Source organism: Arachis ipaensis, chromosome B6 (assembly GCF_059453495.1).
Source record: "Arachis ipaensis isolate K30076 ecotype BB chromosome B6, ASM5945349v1, whole genome shotgun sequence".
NCBI classification, from domain to species: Eukaryota; Viridiplantae; Streptophyta; class Magnoliopsida; order Fabales; family Fabaceae; genus Arachis; species Arachis ipaensis.
In genome coordinates, this window is record NC_142441.1 from 147,150,264 (window position 1) to 147,166,431 (window position 16,168).

The window sequence follows — 16,168 nt, forward strand, 5'->3', positions numbered from 1 at the left end:
TGTTCCAGCTTCATTTTTTACTTGTATTGGAATTGCTGGTTCTTCGTCACTTGAATAATCTAGGATGTGTTCTTCATTTTCTATATTTTCAGAATTTACTATTTCTTCTTCTATCTGAAATCCCTGTTCCATAATATTATTTTCTTGAGCCATTTTTAATTGTTTAAAAAGCATTGTAACTTCTTCTAATTTTTCTTCAATATTCATAATTTTAGTGGTGGTTTTACTTTTAAATCTGTTATGTTGATTATATTTTGAAATTTTTCTTCTTTTGGATTTTCTTTTTCCTTATTTCTTTGAAATTTTATGGATACTAGTATTTCTTCAAGCATATCTACTATAGAATTTAATTGTGGGTTAAAAGTATGATAAAGATGTGGGGAATCATTTCCATGATAACATTTCTTAGAAATTCCGTGTGAAAAATAAGTTTTTTCAGGTTTTTGAAGTCCTTCAATAAAACTTATAGTAAAATAAAGATTTTGAGAAAAATCATTTTGTATTGATTTTAAGAATTCGGTGTCATTAGTTAAAATCATTAATTTTTGATCTATTAATTTTGATAACTTAATTATTTCTTCTCTTAAATCTTCTAATTTACTTTTTTCCATTAGGTGACGCTTTTCTTTGTGAAGAACTACGGTTTTAAGTGAAAAGTGTGGCTTTAAAAAGTGTGGTTTAAGTAAGCAAATCTTTAAATCTGTACAGATTTAGATCTGTACCATATAATTTTCTATTTCATAAACATACAATGTATATAAATTCTGGATACGCAGGCGTCAATTAGTTGTTGGCACTATAGTGAATTTCCTGATTCGGTGGCAACAAATTTCAGAATTTGCTTTGAAACTCGAGAGAAAATGATGTGAAGACTAGTTCATGCAAAAAGATCTTGTACGTGTGTTTTTAATTTTTATCTTTTGTCTTTATTTATATCTTTATTTTTATCTTTGTAGTAATACAAATAAAAAGTTTTTATACTAATATGACATTCATACATTGAATTTGATAATTTATTTGGTTAGGGATCATCACTAAAATTTTTTAAAATTTTATGAGTAATTATCCAAATCAATCCTCCAATGATTTTAAAATTAGACATTTTAATTTCCAAGAAAAATTAATACACAGATTAATCCCCAAGATTTTACTTCAGCAGACAAATCAGTTCTCATTTTATTTTTCGGCAGAGTAATTATCCATATCAGTTTCCAAAAATTTTAAAAACGGATATTTTAATTCCAAAAAAAATTAATGTACACATCAATTCCCAATGTTTCTCTCCATTCGTTAAATATAATAGTCTTTCGTCCAAAAATAAAATAAAATAAAATAATAATAATTATTATTAATTACATAATAATATTATACTATAATTTTTTATATTTTTTAAATAAAAATAATAATAAATTTATTCATTAGATTCTTATATATATATTTATATCTATACATAAGAATTGCTGTCATATGACTCCAACAATATTCATTATCAAAGCTTGTTTCAAGTTTCAACATTACATTGACTTCCTCCTGAATGCTTCCATCGTGTTGAATTGCTCGGGAGAGCATGCTTATATTTCCAAAAGTTAAAAATTAGGAGAGATGTATGTGTTTTTAGATTTCAAAGGGAATAAATTTAAAAATTTCACTATATTAAATAGGCTATGGATTTCTTACTCCCACTTTTATGTGAAAGTATCATTAGCCAACACTAAAATAATTACAAAAAGAACTCCATTTTTTTGTTTTTAAAAAAATCAATAATTAAATATTGACCCTCTAATAACTCTTTTTTACACATTGTTCTTTTTTCTTTAATTTCAGATTCAAAGTAGTGGTGAGAGTGAGACATTTGATTTGCTAGGATTTTGTTTTCCTCCTTCAATCACCGTAGCGGTGTAGCCATTCTCTCTTCCTCTCCCTCCGCAGTCTCTCTCGTTTGCTGCCGCCGCCGCGCAAGACGCCGCCGCCACACTTGGAGGTTAGTTAATCATTATTTTTTTCTCAATAGTCAAGAAATTTAATTATGCTTGCAATGAAAACTTAAAAATCTATTCAGTATTTTCACTGAAAATAATTTTATTTGTATATGTATCTGGTCACTACCTCTATGGTAAATACTAAATAGAGCAGCACTATCTAATCTAGTGTAGTAGATGTAGATCAACTCAAACTTTTATGAACAGAAAAGAAAAGAAAGTTGTGGAGGCACGTGAAGTGCCATCAACTTCTGTGTATGTGTTGTGGCCAGTGGCAGTGAAGGGTGTCTTTTGGATGCTTGCTTTTCTAGCTGCATAAATATGTAATTATTGGAGAAAGAGAACCGTTATGCGTGACAATGTAAATTGACCTCACCATTGTTTTATATTATTCATTTAACGTTTTATTATAATGCTGTTGAATGGTCCTTGTTGCTAAAATATTATTATACTTTACTGCTATTACTGCTGTAACCTGTAAGTGATTAATCTTTGTTGAATGAGACTTGATTAGTAAGCTGAGTTAATTAGAATTTCTAAGGGGGGACAAAATCTAAGATAGCAGTAGCTTAGGCATGGTGGATGAACTCAATAAACTATTTATACTCAAATTGGTTTGGAATTTTGGTTTGGTTTGAGAAATCAATTCATTTTAAAATGTAATCAAACTAAACCCTTCTGGATCCTTCCAAGTTTCAGGGTCTCTATGGATGGCAAACACATTTACGTATACTATCGTCTTGGCTTCAATTTCATACCCTGCTATTCTGCTATTTTTGTTGAATTCTCTTGGTACCAATGGTGCAGGTGCATAATATCTTAATGTTTCTTTGATCACTGCTTTCAGATAAACAAGCTTTTCAATATCTTCATCTTCTATGAATGGTTTCTTGCCATATAAACTTCGTATCTTCTTCCGAACGCAATCCTGCACACTATAGAACTCGACACGGACATCAATATCTCACTCAGATTCGTGGTTTCGAAGAACTCACGTGCTCTGATATCTTGCCTAACATTCTTTCCACTTCAGATTTTCTGATGTGGTAGAATCCAGAGATTCGCTTGGAGCTGAAGAACTGAACGACTCAGATCTTCCTGATTTCTCTCCAGTACTCGCTGCATGGAGAGAAAATCAAATCGAAACCGTTGTAAGAGAGTCTAGTGGTTCCGAGCGACGGAGGTCTGCTTGAAACGTCAAGATCATGGTCTTTGAGAACCTCCTTTGCGAGTTTCGGTGAGGAGATAACTATGGCTGGTTTGAACCCTATTTGAAGGGAGAATATGGAGCCGTAGATCTTTGAGAGGTTCCATAGTTGGAGATTGAGGTTGGAGCTGTCGAGTTGGTGGAGGTTTCCGATTATGGGAAGTGGTTTAGGACCTGGTGGTAGAGTGGTTCTTTTGTGTTGTTGTTTCTTTAAGTGATGAAATATCACTACTGCCATTAGAGGAATTGCAAGAAGAAGCAGATAATACAGAAATGAAAACATTGAGTGGAAGAAATTGAAGAAGCCAATGCAAGCTAAGGGCGACTAATTAGTTATAGAGAACGATCAGATACACTTTGATGCTAAGAAAATTAAATATCTTACTATATATATAGAGTTAAACCTCGTAAAATTGATAGTTGAGAGTCGTTATTTTTTTTTTGTAGTTATGATATTTGATATGATATGAAGCAGCCGAACAAAATTCATAGTCCAAACGGAAGTGCAGTATATATTTTTTATGTTGTATATTCTGGTAAATCAGCAGAGAATTAAAACTTTATATTAAATTAATGTACTAGCAAGAGATGATATAAGACCAAATGCTCTGAATAAGAAGACAATTCCAAGTCGAAAGAGTTGTTACAATTTATATATGAAGGCTGGTGTATGTGTAGCAATTGAAGAGTATGCAACTTTTGTGTGACTCTACTCTTACATTCGACAAGTGGATTCATACTCATTTTGACAAGTTACGTTTTGTTGAATCTATACTAGATCCACAACAATACATATCTGTTGGAATTCATTATTAATCTATTATCTCAGCTTATACAATGTACCAAAAAATACGCACGCTTTCTTGTCTCCTCAGATCAGAGGTGTCGCTTCATGAATTTTTTTTATAAAAAAAGTATAAATAGACAATGAGAATACTAAACAATGTGAATAATGAATATATTATATGTTTAATTTAATAGATATGCAGATAATTATGTTTGTTATTTTTAATTGGATGGTTATTTCTTTTGATATGCATATGTCCTTCGATGACATTAAATTCAATTAAACCAAAGAAGTAATAATATATCTCTTAAGAAGAATCGAGGGATAAATACATTACTGACAAATCTTGGAGATTAAGCTTCATAAACCTAACTACTAACTGTTATATCAAATTCATCCATGAAAGTATTGGATTTTCAATGTGTCATGAACATTAAATCTGTTTGCATTCTCACTGGTGGCTGAATCATGAATTCTCAGCCTATCAAATTTGGTACATCAATTCTGATCCAATTTCTATAGCAGCAATATAAGAACAGAAGATAACAAAACAAAAGGCTAAAACAGAAGTATCTTATTACAGATTTTAACTAAATACATTTCAATAGGAGGGTTATTTTGTTATTGTCATGTTTTAAGAAGGATGGACCTTGCCAGAAGAGATTCCCTTCCAAGCAGATTTCATGGAAGCAGTGGCTGAATTGAGTGCAGCCTCAATATACTTCTTGGAAGCAATGGAGGCAGCTTTCTCCATCAAATTTCCCATCTTTCTTGCACCCTCAGCAGTGTTAACTAGGCTCTCCATTTCAGCCTTTGACATGCTCTCAAGCTCCTCTTCGAAGCGCCGGAACTCGTCCATGGCACTTTCCGTGATAGAATCAGGGTAGTCCTGAGCTTCCTGCATAGAAACCTCAGCCTCTTCAACCTCTTTCTGTTGCTCAAGTTCTGCAGCTGCCCATGCCTTGTATGACTCAATCTCAAACAGCTTCATGAGGACGATTTTTATGGTCTGGGAAACTGTTCACTTTCTCTTATCTCTCCGAAAATTGAATCCCTTGAGGTACAAGGCTGTAGTTGGATCAGGGTCCCTGAAACCGGGCATTTGAAGAAGCTTTCAATTTCCAACAGTTCGGGTAATTTTCCATATTAAGTGATTCTTGTACATATAGTTTTTTCTTACTGGCTGTGTTTTCTTGTTCTTATATTTCTTTCATCTCATGTTAATTGTTTCCAGGGAGGGTATACATGATAGATTTCGGAAACCTCAATTTTCTGGAGTTCCTATCGATGCGAGGAGTCCAGTGGTGCTGGGATGCAATATGTATAATGCTGAAATTGGCAAGTGAGGTGAAGCATCTTTTTATGAAGGTTGAATTCACAGGGGACTTTGAGGCTCTGCAACCCTTTCCAGAGATTGATTTTGTCGAATTTTTCAATAGCCATCCAAAGCTGCGCAAGATATAATTTTTGAACGGAATAGTCTACTAGCTTCATTGCTCTAGGTTTGTCTCCAAGATTTAGCTTACTTGCTCCCATCATAATTCATAACTGTGTATGAAGTCGTGATGGCCATGCTGCAATCTAGTGTGAATGATTGTGACACTATAATAACCCAAGAATCACTTGAATTGACATATCAGAGCCGTCAAAAACATTAATATATTTGTGAGAGCAAAGCAATAACAATAATCATAATAATGCAGCACAGAGCAAATTAAGCTGAGGAAGAATCATAATTTTATCACTACATACTCCATAGACTGAAAACAAATGTCAAGGCCATGATCAAACTACTAGTCGCGCCATCATAGGGCCATAAGCCATATACATTAACATCAATACAGTTATCATCATCATTTATTTTTGGCATAAGTACTTAACAGATCAGTTTTAGAATGCACCATGCACAAAATTACTAGCGGCTATTCGTTTTTCTAATTTATAAAACAAAATAGAAGGATTATCTTATTTATAAATTTTCATTTTGAGAAATATTAGAAGACTAATATTTTTCTTTGTATTATCTTACATACTAGTCAACCTAATAGCTGCGTTGAAATCACTATTATCCCTAGAATAACATTCCTCATAGCTACTGAGTAGCAAGGCAATATCATCACTATTATCCCTAGAATCAAGGCAGGAGAATCAAATCCAATTGGCAATTTCTGAGTGTGGAACCTAATAGCGGTGTTGAAATCATTAAAAAACCTCCTGAAATTCAAATTCGAATCCCCTCTGCCTCCAAGTTTCAAGCTAGGAGAAGCAGCAGAACACACACTGTGGTTTGTGACATTGAAGTGCAAGTAATTTGATAAAGCTAAAGCGCAATTATCAGAGCCAAAGGTGAAGAACTTGGAATCAAAGGCAAATCGACCAATATGGGATACAAAATCATGGACAAGACCATGTTCTTATTGAACACTCGCCAAATGAAACATGGTTTTTGTTCCGTGTTACTCTGCCGAGGTTACAACTACCATATGAATAAGCCAATAAAACACCGAAAACTAATAAATATAGTAGCAAGTAGAGAGAGCTGACATGAGAAACACCACCATTACCACCACCAACAACAACCACAACGTGTGTTAACCATTTACAACATAGAAAGTGCGTGTGTGTGGAGGTCAAAGTTAGAGACAGGGTCAAAGAGATTGAAGAAGTAACAGTGCAAAGAACAGAGAAGAAAACATACGAAATGATGAATTGAAAAGGCATAATGATTAACTAACCTCCAAACATTTAGGCAGAGTCCTGCGCGGCGGCGGCGGACGCAGGGCGCGGCTGCGGACGCAGGGAGCGGCAGCGTCTGAGGCGTGTTGCGGCGACGAGGATAGGCGAACCAGAGATTTAGCAGAGGAAGAAGATGAGAAAATGGCGTTGATCGAAATTGAATCTATAAATCCTAACAAACATCAAACATGCTTCTCTTTTGAGAAACTGAAACTAAAAGAAAAAGAGAAAAAGTGTAAATAACAAAAGTTAAAGGGATCAAAATCTAATTAGTAAATTTTCCAAAAAAAAAAAAGGGTATATTTTATAATTATTTTAATGCAGGTTAATGATACTCCTACAAAAATGTAGGAGTAAAGAATCCATGGCCTATTAAATAAAAAGCAAAGTTGTAATTTTGGGCCAAGGATTCCTTGCTCCTACATTTTTGTAGATTTATCATTAACCATCATAAAAATAATTACAAAATGTACCCCTTTTTTTTTGAAAAATTTATTAAATAAATCTTGATCCCTTTAACTTTTGTTATTTACACTTTTTTCCTTTATCTTTTAGTTTCAGATTCAAAGAAGAAGAGAGGTCTGCTAGGGTTTATAGAATCAATTTCAATCAACGCCATTTTCTCATCTTCTTCATCTGCTCCATCTCTGGTTCGCCTACTCTCGCCGCCACAACACGCATCAAACGCCGCCGCTCCCTGCGTCCGCCGCCGCCCTTCACATTCTCGGAGGAACGAACTATCAATATCACCACCCTGTTAAATTTCGCGGGGAAAGAACGAGAACCAGAGCAACCCTTGATGACACTGAAATAGGACAACTTTCCTCAACCCCACTTCTTGTTGAGGACGACAAACCCAGCAAGGTATACTTTTTCCTCTGCCTTCTTTTCAGTTCGGTTTGATTCTTTTAAAATAGTCAAGATGATGAATTTTGAATCCTTACGGTAGCTTTTCAGGCAATGATTTTTGCCCTGCTTCGAGTTTCCTTGGTGTTTTGATTTGAATTTGATATGCTTTATTTATTTATTTTCATGTCTGCTTAGGAAGTAGAGGAAAGTGTAAAAGTGCTAAAAGATGCAGCTAAGACGAGAAAGGTAGCAGCAGAGAAGGTTCTGTCTGCACTTTCTGTCATTGAGGAAGCGAGGGCAAAAATCACAGGAACACATTTAAAAATCTATCTTTCTGTCCATATCATTCATTAATTCATTAGCTCTAAGACCAAGTTGAATTGATTTAATCACAGGAACACGTGACCATGATTCACCAGATGATAAATCCAAATGGGAATGCGTGAGGAAAGGGGTTTGCTGCATTTGCTGCGAAAGCAATATTGATTCTCTCTTGTATAGGTAAACTATTCAGTATCATTTTGATACATCAGCAGCCAATTTCGCTCTCGAGTTTAATCTCTTAACAAGCATTTTGTTTTTTGGTTTTTTCCTTGCAGATGTGGGCACATGTGCACATGTTCTAACTGTGCTAATGATTTGCACCGAAGTGGAAGGAAGTGTCCAATGTGTCAAGCACCAGTTGTTGAAGTAATTCGTGCTTATTCCATACTATAGTTTAGACATTAAAAAGGGGTTACATATAGCCAAAATTACAGAATCTGCACAAGTTTTTATTTCCTGGAGATTTTCAAGTACCTTAATTTTAAGTTGATGTCCTTCTCCGTCCTTTTGCTTCTTGATGTGATTACCTGTATTTATGTCAACTTGTTAAGTGCAACAATGGAACAGTAGATGGCAATTTTTTGAGGGCCATGTTTCTGAAATAAATAAAGTAAATATCGATTTTGATTTTGAGTGATTGGATTTCCTTCACTTGTTTTCAAATTTTATAGTACTTATGATGTAAAGTTGCATTTTCCATTGGTAGTGTGTATAGCGTGGAGGTTTCTTGATGAGCAGAGTTACTAATTTCATTTTCTTTGGGTTGAGGAGTCACTTCTTGAACTGGAATAATCCTCACATTTTCTTCTCCCACAACCTCGTTACCTGTCTGAATATCTTTGTTGTTCCTTCTTGTTCTTTTGTTGCTGCTGCCCACAATCGAAACTTGAACACTTTCTTGCACAACTTTCCTGGTAGATTTGATCACCACCTTCTGACCACGCTTTGGACCCATTCTTCCCTTCCCTTTCAAGCTTCTTTGCAGATGTTGATAGACAAACTATGAAGGTTAATGGAGTATGTATTTTTTCACTTTCTGTTTTATCTTATATAACCAGCCAAACTCATTTGTTCTTTTTTCAGAAATGATTGAAAATTTGGTATCTTATTGTGATGGGGAATCTTAGTTCTTAATCTTAACCATGTTATGTTTTTGGCTCCTTTTGAAAGATACTACAAAGTAGAACAATTTTTGGCCATAGTTCTTGGTTGGCCATGAATTGATCTTAATCTTCTGTTGGCATATAAATTAAGTATTCAGCACCAGGAGCTCCGCAACTTGCAAGGAAGGTAAGAGATCTACTTCAAAAATCCGGCTTCAGCGCGGTGGAAGAAGACAGAAGGAGGGGGCTAGATCATGGTGCTCGGGTTCCATTGATGTTGGTATACCATTGTTTTATGTAATTTAATTTATACAGTTCTTACCTAGTGAGATAAGATTTCGGTGTTGTTAACCTTATCTCATGCAAGTTTGATAAAGAAATCTTCTTATTTGTTTTCTTCTTATTTTAAAATAATTAAGCACGTCAAAATTAAATAAGATTTTAATCCTTATAAAATACTAGTATTTTGATTTTGAGTTTTATTAGATCATTTTTTTGGTTTTGGACAAGCAACCTTTGAAAGGTTTTTATTTTAAACTATGATGTTAGTTTGCTCCATTAAGTACTGTACTGACGAGTCAGATTAAATATTAACTTAGTAATATGCTGAATGTTGATGTTGTTAGACATATCGCACCAACACTTAAGAAAATAAAGTCTTGAAAATAATTAAAATAGGGATTATTTAAATTTTATTTTACCAAAATAAAAAAACTTTAGAAATCAGAAATTATTTTAAGCCGAAAATATTTAATAAATCATTAATGTTAGGATAATTTACATCTATTCGAAGGCCACCACCATTCCTAAAAAGACGGAAAAAAAATAATTTTTTTTAAAATTATTTATTTACTTCAGTTAAAATGCGCGCACTAAAAAATATGAATTAATAAAAATATAAATTATGTATAAAATTTAATCAAAGAATAAATTAAAAGATTTTAAAAAAGAAATAATTAAATTATCCAAACTAATAGGCTAAAAATAATTATTCTAACTAATATTAATTCAAACGCTTTGGATTTCTCAAATCAATACAAAATGTATCCAACTAATTTTCTAATTTAATCTATGCAAAAAGAGAGATCCAGAGGAACAAACGCTTTTCATTTTCCAACTGATAAAGGCAAATCACATTAAACACAACTATAGAAAAAAGTGTGACACAGCAAACTTGTGTTTAATTCGGCAAAGAAGCCAGAATGGCTATACACACATTAGAAAATTTCCTCAGTTAAGTCAAATCCATCATCAAGTATAAATCAATATTTAGAGTTTACAGTTGCAAGGGGTCAGCATTTAGCAATCCTCAGAAACACCATGGTATGAAAAATTTGGTCGTGCAGATCCTCTTTCAGCAACAACACTCACCAGCAGAACTTCTTCTTCTGCTAAATAACATCATATAAATGAAGGAAATAAGGAAATAAGCAATTCAGATAAGTCACCGTTTAAGTGACAGTAAGGAGAGGCAGATTTACATATGATAATAACACAATAATAAGATGGAAAGGGTGGACAATTTAGTCTCAAGATTATGGAGGCTAAAGGAAAAGCAGTCAGTCCTACAAATTAACGTACTATTCTTAGGCGTTGATTATTTATATCATGAGGTGACTATCTGTCATGACCAACCAAATGAGAAATTATGCTCTCCAAGAAATCTAATCTCTCTCAGTTTCTCGTCTTGCGCGGCATTAAACAGTATGCAGCATTAAACAGCACACACTCAAACTTATCAGATTAGAAGGGTCTAGATTTCCCTCCAAACAAAATTACTATAATCTTCTCTCATTTTCTATTTTTTCCTATAGAGATTTACAGAAAAATTACAGAACAAGCCCATAGCAATTTTCAACGAAGATTTTGAAGATAAGGACTTGTTAAGATTCTTAGGCGTGTTAAATCAGCTCAAATCCCTTCCTACTCTAGCAGTAATCTACTAATTCAATATACAAACAACAAACACAATCTATTTACACAGCAAAGCTATAAGATGTGATCCTATCAAATTAATTCATGCAATTTAATTAAGTCCTAACGAATCAAAAAGTGAACCACAGTGGGGAAGAAACTTAGTTGAATGCAATCAAAATCATTTAATATCAATTTTTCCCTTTTAAACTTTCCAAATTCACACATAACCTGGATAGTTTATTCTTTCTTTAAAAAAAAAGTTATGGAATCAACTACCAAGTTTAAGATATGCATATTTGGTTAAAATTCATTGCATTTCAAAAGTCCAAAAAAAAAATTTTACAAGAATGAACTCCTAACATACCTTTTTCTGATTTGCGGCTTTTCTAGGAAGGTATTTTCCTCTATCCTCCCTTCCCGCTTTAGCCAATGCAGACCTTTCTTCCTTGCTCCGCCTTTGCTTTACATGAACCTAGAAGGTGCATGAATATTTTCAATCAGAGGGTAGTATGAAATTTAGAAAACCACCACATAAACACCATCTCATTTAGTTATAGTTGTGTTTTTCTCTTTTTGCATAGATTGCAGATAGATATCATTCAGATACCAAATAAGACAACCTAAAGTACTTACTTCAAACGTCGTGCTGTCTATTCGCTTCAAACTTAGTTTATCAGAATTTGGAACCTTATTTCTTGCTTCATGTTCTTCCTACAAATCACCATAAAAAAAATTGAAACTGACTTCTGACTAAAAGCTATTACGGTTAGAAATAGATATTACCGAACAAGAAATGGACAAACCTTTTGGAAATCAGCAAACTTTCTTTTTTTTGCTGAGTCTTTCTTTCTTCTATCCGTACCTATACTTTCATCATCACCAGAATTGTTTCTAAAATGCCGCACAAAAGTATGGTAAGTATAAATTGCCAAGTATAAGCATGCAAAGGGAGAAACAGATTATAACCAAAGAACGAGCAAACAAAAAAGTAATACAAATATGTTCACCTCAGCGGTGAAAATTAGCATTCATGTCCTCCCAGGGGATTCATTGCCACCCAGGGTTTCAAGAAAGCCAGAAGGATCAATTTTCGCTTCCTCAATGACAGAAAGTGCAGACAGAACCTTCTCTGCTGCTACCTTTCTCATATTAGCTGCATCTTTTGGCACTTTTACACTTTCCTCTACTTCCTAAGCAGACATGAAAATAAATAAATAAAGCATATCAAACTCAAATAAAAACTCCAAGGAAACTCGAAGCAGGGCAAAAATCATTGCCTAAAAAGCTACCCTAAGGATTCAAAATTCATCATCTTGACTATTCTAAAAGAATCAAACCGAACTGAAAAGAAGGCAGAGAAAAAAGTATACCTTGCTGGGTTTGTCGTCCTCAACAAGAAGTGGGGTTGAGGAAAGTTGTCATATTTCAGTGTCATCAAGGGTCGCTCTGGTTCTCGTTCTTTCCCTGCGAAATTTAACAGGGTGGTGATATTGATAGTTTGTTCCTCCGAGAATGTGAGGGGCGGCGGCGGACGCAGGGAGCAACGGCGTCTGATGCGTGTTGTGGCGGCGAGAGTATGCGAACCAGAGATGGAGCAGAGGAAGAAGATGAGAAAATGGCGTTGATTGAAATTGATTATATAAACCCTAGCAAACCTCTCTTCTTCTTTGAATCTGAAACTAAAAGATAAAGGAAAAAAGTGTAAATAACAAAAGTTAAATGGATCAAAATCTATTTAATAAATTTTTCAAAAAAAAAAAAACGGGGTACATTTTGTAATTATTTTTATGATGGTTAATAATAAACCTACAAAAATGTAGGAGCAAGGAATCCTTGGCCGTAATTTTGATATTGTTGACATATTTTTCATCCATTTTTATCTCATGTATGAAGGAAAAATAATTGAATGGCCCCACATCACTTTTTCTTTTTTTTTTTTCATTTTCTCTCTTAAATCAAATAATAAAAAATTTAATTTTTCATTTATTTTTTTTTACATTTTCTTTGCACTCATATTCTTTTGAACCAAATAATGTGTTAGAGCTAATCTAAATCCAAAGAATGCTTAAGCCACTAAACAACGATTTTCTTCTGAGTGGGGTATCCACATAAAAAGAAAGAATAGTAAAACATAACAGCTAACTCGAAATGAATTAATGAATCCCTTCCCGGTAGGCGATATCAATCCAATAGACACGACATAACTTAAGGCAAGTGACATCACCGCCGCGCCAAGAAAGTAGCCGATGATCCCATCTGGCATTACAATAAAGATCGTTATAGTTGCAAAGTAAATGATCATAGCGTTGATCACTGATATATAAACGAAATCAGAGGCTTTCATGCTTGTTTTTCTCGCTATCCTTGGCACAGTAGCAGTGTTTGTAGAATTGACAGAGAATGATGAAGTAGTAGAGTTGAGATTATTGTTAGGCTGATAGAGTATACCTGGTGGATTCAATGCCGTCTAATAGACTGTGGTTATAATAAGAGCAGCAACTACCAATGACTAGAACCAAAACCATCAATTCGAGGCCATTTTCGGCTCCTCTGGAGGAAGGTACTTCATAGGCTAAAGTGACAAAAGAGAAGAGACCAATGACTGATAAAGAACCACCAACTTCTCCTCTTTCTCGTTCAACGTATCGTCCTCTAGGATGCTCAGGCCCCTCTTCTCATCATTCAAAAGGTAACAAAAGATCTTTCACTAACTTTGTGAAGGAACCTATACCCTGATTCTGTCGCCTTCAAATCTCATTTTGGTAAATGCCCTCACTCTTACTATGATTTTCTACATATATACGATTTTCTTTTATTATGAATTTTGAGTTTCACAAAGATATTGTTCTCAAACAACTCCTGTACTCTATTTTTGTTCCTGACCTAAAATCTTTGGCTGAAAAAGGAATCAATTTTATTAAAAATTTTAGATTCTTGGATTGGAAAAGGCTTTTTGAAATTTGAAAATCTGTTCTGATTTGGCCTGAAAATTCTATGCTAACATGCACTATAGTGAGACTTGTGTTCACTCATATGTTAAGGGCTGCCAAATCTATTTGAACCAAGAAAATATTGGTGAATCCCTTACTTATTTTGATGTAGGAGTAAATGCCTACATTTCTGAAAAGTGGGAATAATTTTAGAATTTCACACAAAGATGTTTTGGCCAATATATGTGAGAACATATCCCTCATGGATGTTGTCACACCAAACCATAGAGCCTTAGGTCCTTCCAAAGCACAGCTTTACCATCTAATTACTCACATTCTACTGTCCCAAAATGATTCATATCAAAGGGTTACTCTCTGTGATACCTTGGTCCTCTATGCTATAATCTACAAAATAGAAATTTTTTTTACTTACTTAATGATGCACCATATGTTTGTTTGACTGTATCAAAAGTGATAAATATGTCTCCCTTCTATATGGAATGTTTTAACTTACATCTTTAAATACTTTTCTGTTGATCTGAGCAATGAGACCATAGAAGAAAAAATTTCATATTTCAATGGTGGTGGTGCAGTAAAACAAACTAAGGGTAAAAGCGCAAAGGCTACCAAGGACACTGGACACAATTCTTGAAGAAGATGAGGAAGAAAGTCTTCCTCCTCCATCAACTGTCGGGACATCTTCTTCTCATAAGTATCATGTGATGAATGGCATTGTTAAGGATGTTTTACATGAGTTTATCAACCTCACCAAATAGATGATCAACTCGAGCCAATAAACTAGGAAACTAGCTCTCCAAAATGAGAACTTATTTCAAAAATCTCAAAACTGGGTTGAGGTGTTACTCAAATATATAGACTCTTTGGATGATGAACAAGCCATGTTCGATCGAAAAAAAAAATCAGTTTGAAACCGAAAATGAGTGATCTGATGTCTAGCCTTATCTTATGTTGCTACCATTTGAAATATTGTCTCTAAAATACTGTTTTATTGCTTTTCTGGTTCTTAAGATTTGAATATTGTTTATTATGAATGACTATAATAGTCATAGAGACTTAAACTTTAACATTGACACTCTTTTATGTTTTGCACCTGTCTTTTGCATATTGATCTTTTTGTGCAGATTCATCCCTTCTTGATGACAAAAGAGGGAGTAAGTGGGTTGAAAATGAATTGAAACTTGTTGAAAACTGTTATGAAAAAGGGGGAATAAAGTGTTTTGAAACTGTTATAAATTAAAGGCTGGTTGCAGTTTAAAATTCTTTGTTTTTTAAATCTATCAGTTGCAGTTCTATTTATGCATATTACTCTGATCAGACATACTGTATTGCTATTGAATAATTGTTGATCTTAGCTCTTAATTATTGGTATCTGAATTCTTAGCTATAAGCTTTGATTATTGTTTTGGTCATGCTTTGAATTAGGATATGAATTTTTTAAATATTAGCTCTGATTTATAATCATCTCAAAGTTAGTTATTGATTGTTTAGATAAAAAATTTTGATTTTAATTGTGATCAAACAGATTTTCTGAGATATAAAACTATTTGAATATATTTTAAATGTTGGCATTATTTCTATGTAAGGATTATTCAAATCAGGTTAAGATAAACTAATATTAGGGGGCATTGTGATAAAAAAAAAAAAGGGGAGTCTTAAATCATAGAAAATATTAAAGGAAAGTTTCTAAAACTCCTCTCATTTTTTTTTAATTCATTTTATAATATTTGTCATCAAGATAGAAATTGTTAAGTTTAAAAAACTAAAATATTATTAAGATGATGACTAAATATTATTGGGTTAAAAATCAATTGTTTGTGTGATTTATTTTGTTTAGTGTGTAGAAAATAATTTGATCACACTAGACCCAAAAAGCATCAACTCAAGCCCAATATCAAGTTCAGATTAAACAAAGCATCATTCAAACACTCTTGATCCAAAGATTGAGTGGCTAAACTATAAGAAAGAAAGAAAGAAAATAGATAGGCCCATATCCAAACACAAGTCCAAACGGTGATCCACACCTAAATTCATTCACTTTATTTAGTTTCTAACTAAGTGATTCAGTTTTCATTTTATTTGAACCATTTCACTTCATATCACCGAAATCAAATTCTTTCTTCTCTCTCTTCTCTTTTTTTTTTTAATATCACATCACGTGAACTCTCTAAAACAAGAAGAAAGAAAAAGGAAACTCTGAAACTAAGAGCACAAATGGAGAACAAAAATAAGCTTTCAATTTCAAGCAAGAAGAGAAGATCAAAGGGGTTATATATGACAAAAAGGCAAAATCAAATCAAAAGGACAAATCACAAAAA

The 16,168-nt window shown here is 33.5% G+C and overlaps 1 protein-coding gene and 1 pseudogene across 1 annotated transcript; both read right to left on the reverse strand.

The window, feature by feature from the left end:
- Positions 1-2,855: 2,855 nt before the first annotated feature.
- Positions 2,856-3,502, reverse strand: LOC148563083 (cytochrome P450 83B1 pseudogene; annotated as a pseudogene).
- An 893-nt stretch (positions 3,503-4,395) lies between these two features.
- LOC107648516 (uncharacterized) lies at positions 4,396-12,581 on the reverse strand. The gene is made up of 4 exons (XM_088491427.1): positions 12,273-12,581; positions 11,869-12,092; positions 5,154-5,766; positions 4,396-5,061 (listed from the first exon to the last, which is right to left on the reverse strand). The coding sequence occupies exon 4, from the start codon at positions 4,962-4,964 to the stop codon at positions 4,608-4,610; it is 357 nt and encodes a 118-aa protein (XP_088347553.1). The 5' UTR covers positions 4,965-5,061; positions 5,154-5,766; positions 11,869-12,092; positions 12,273-12,581; the 3' UTR covers positions 4,396-4,607.
- Positions 12,582-16,168: the final 3,587 nt, after the last annotated feature.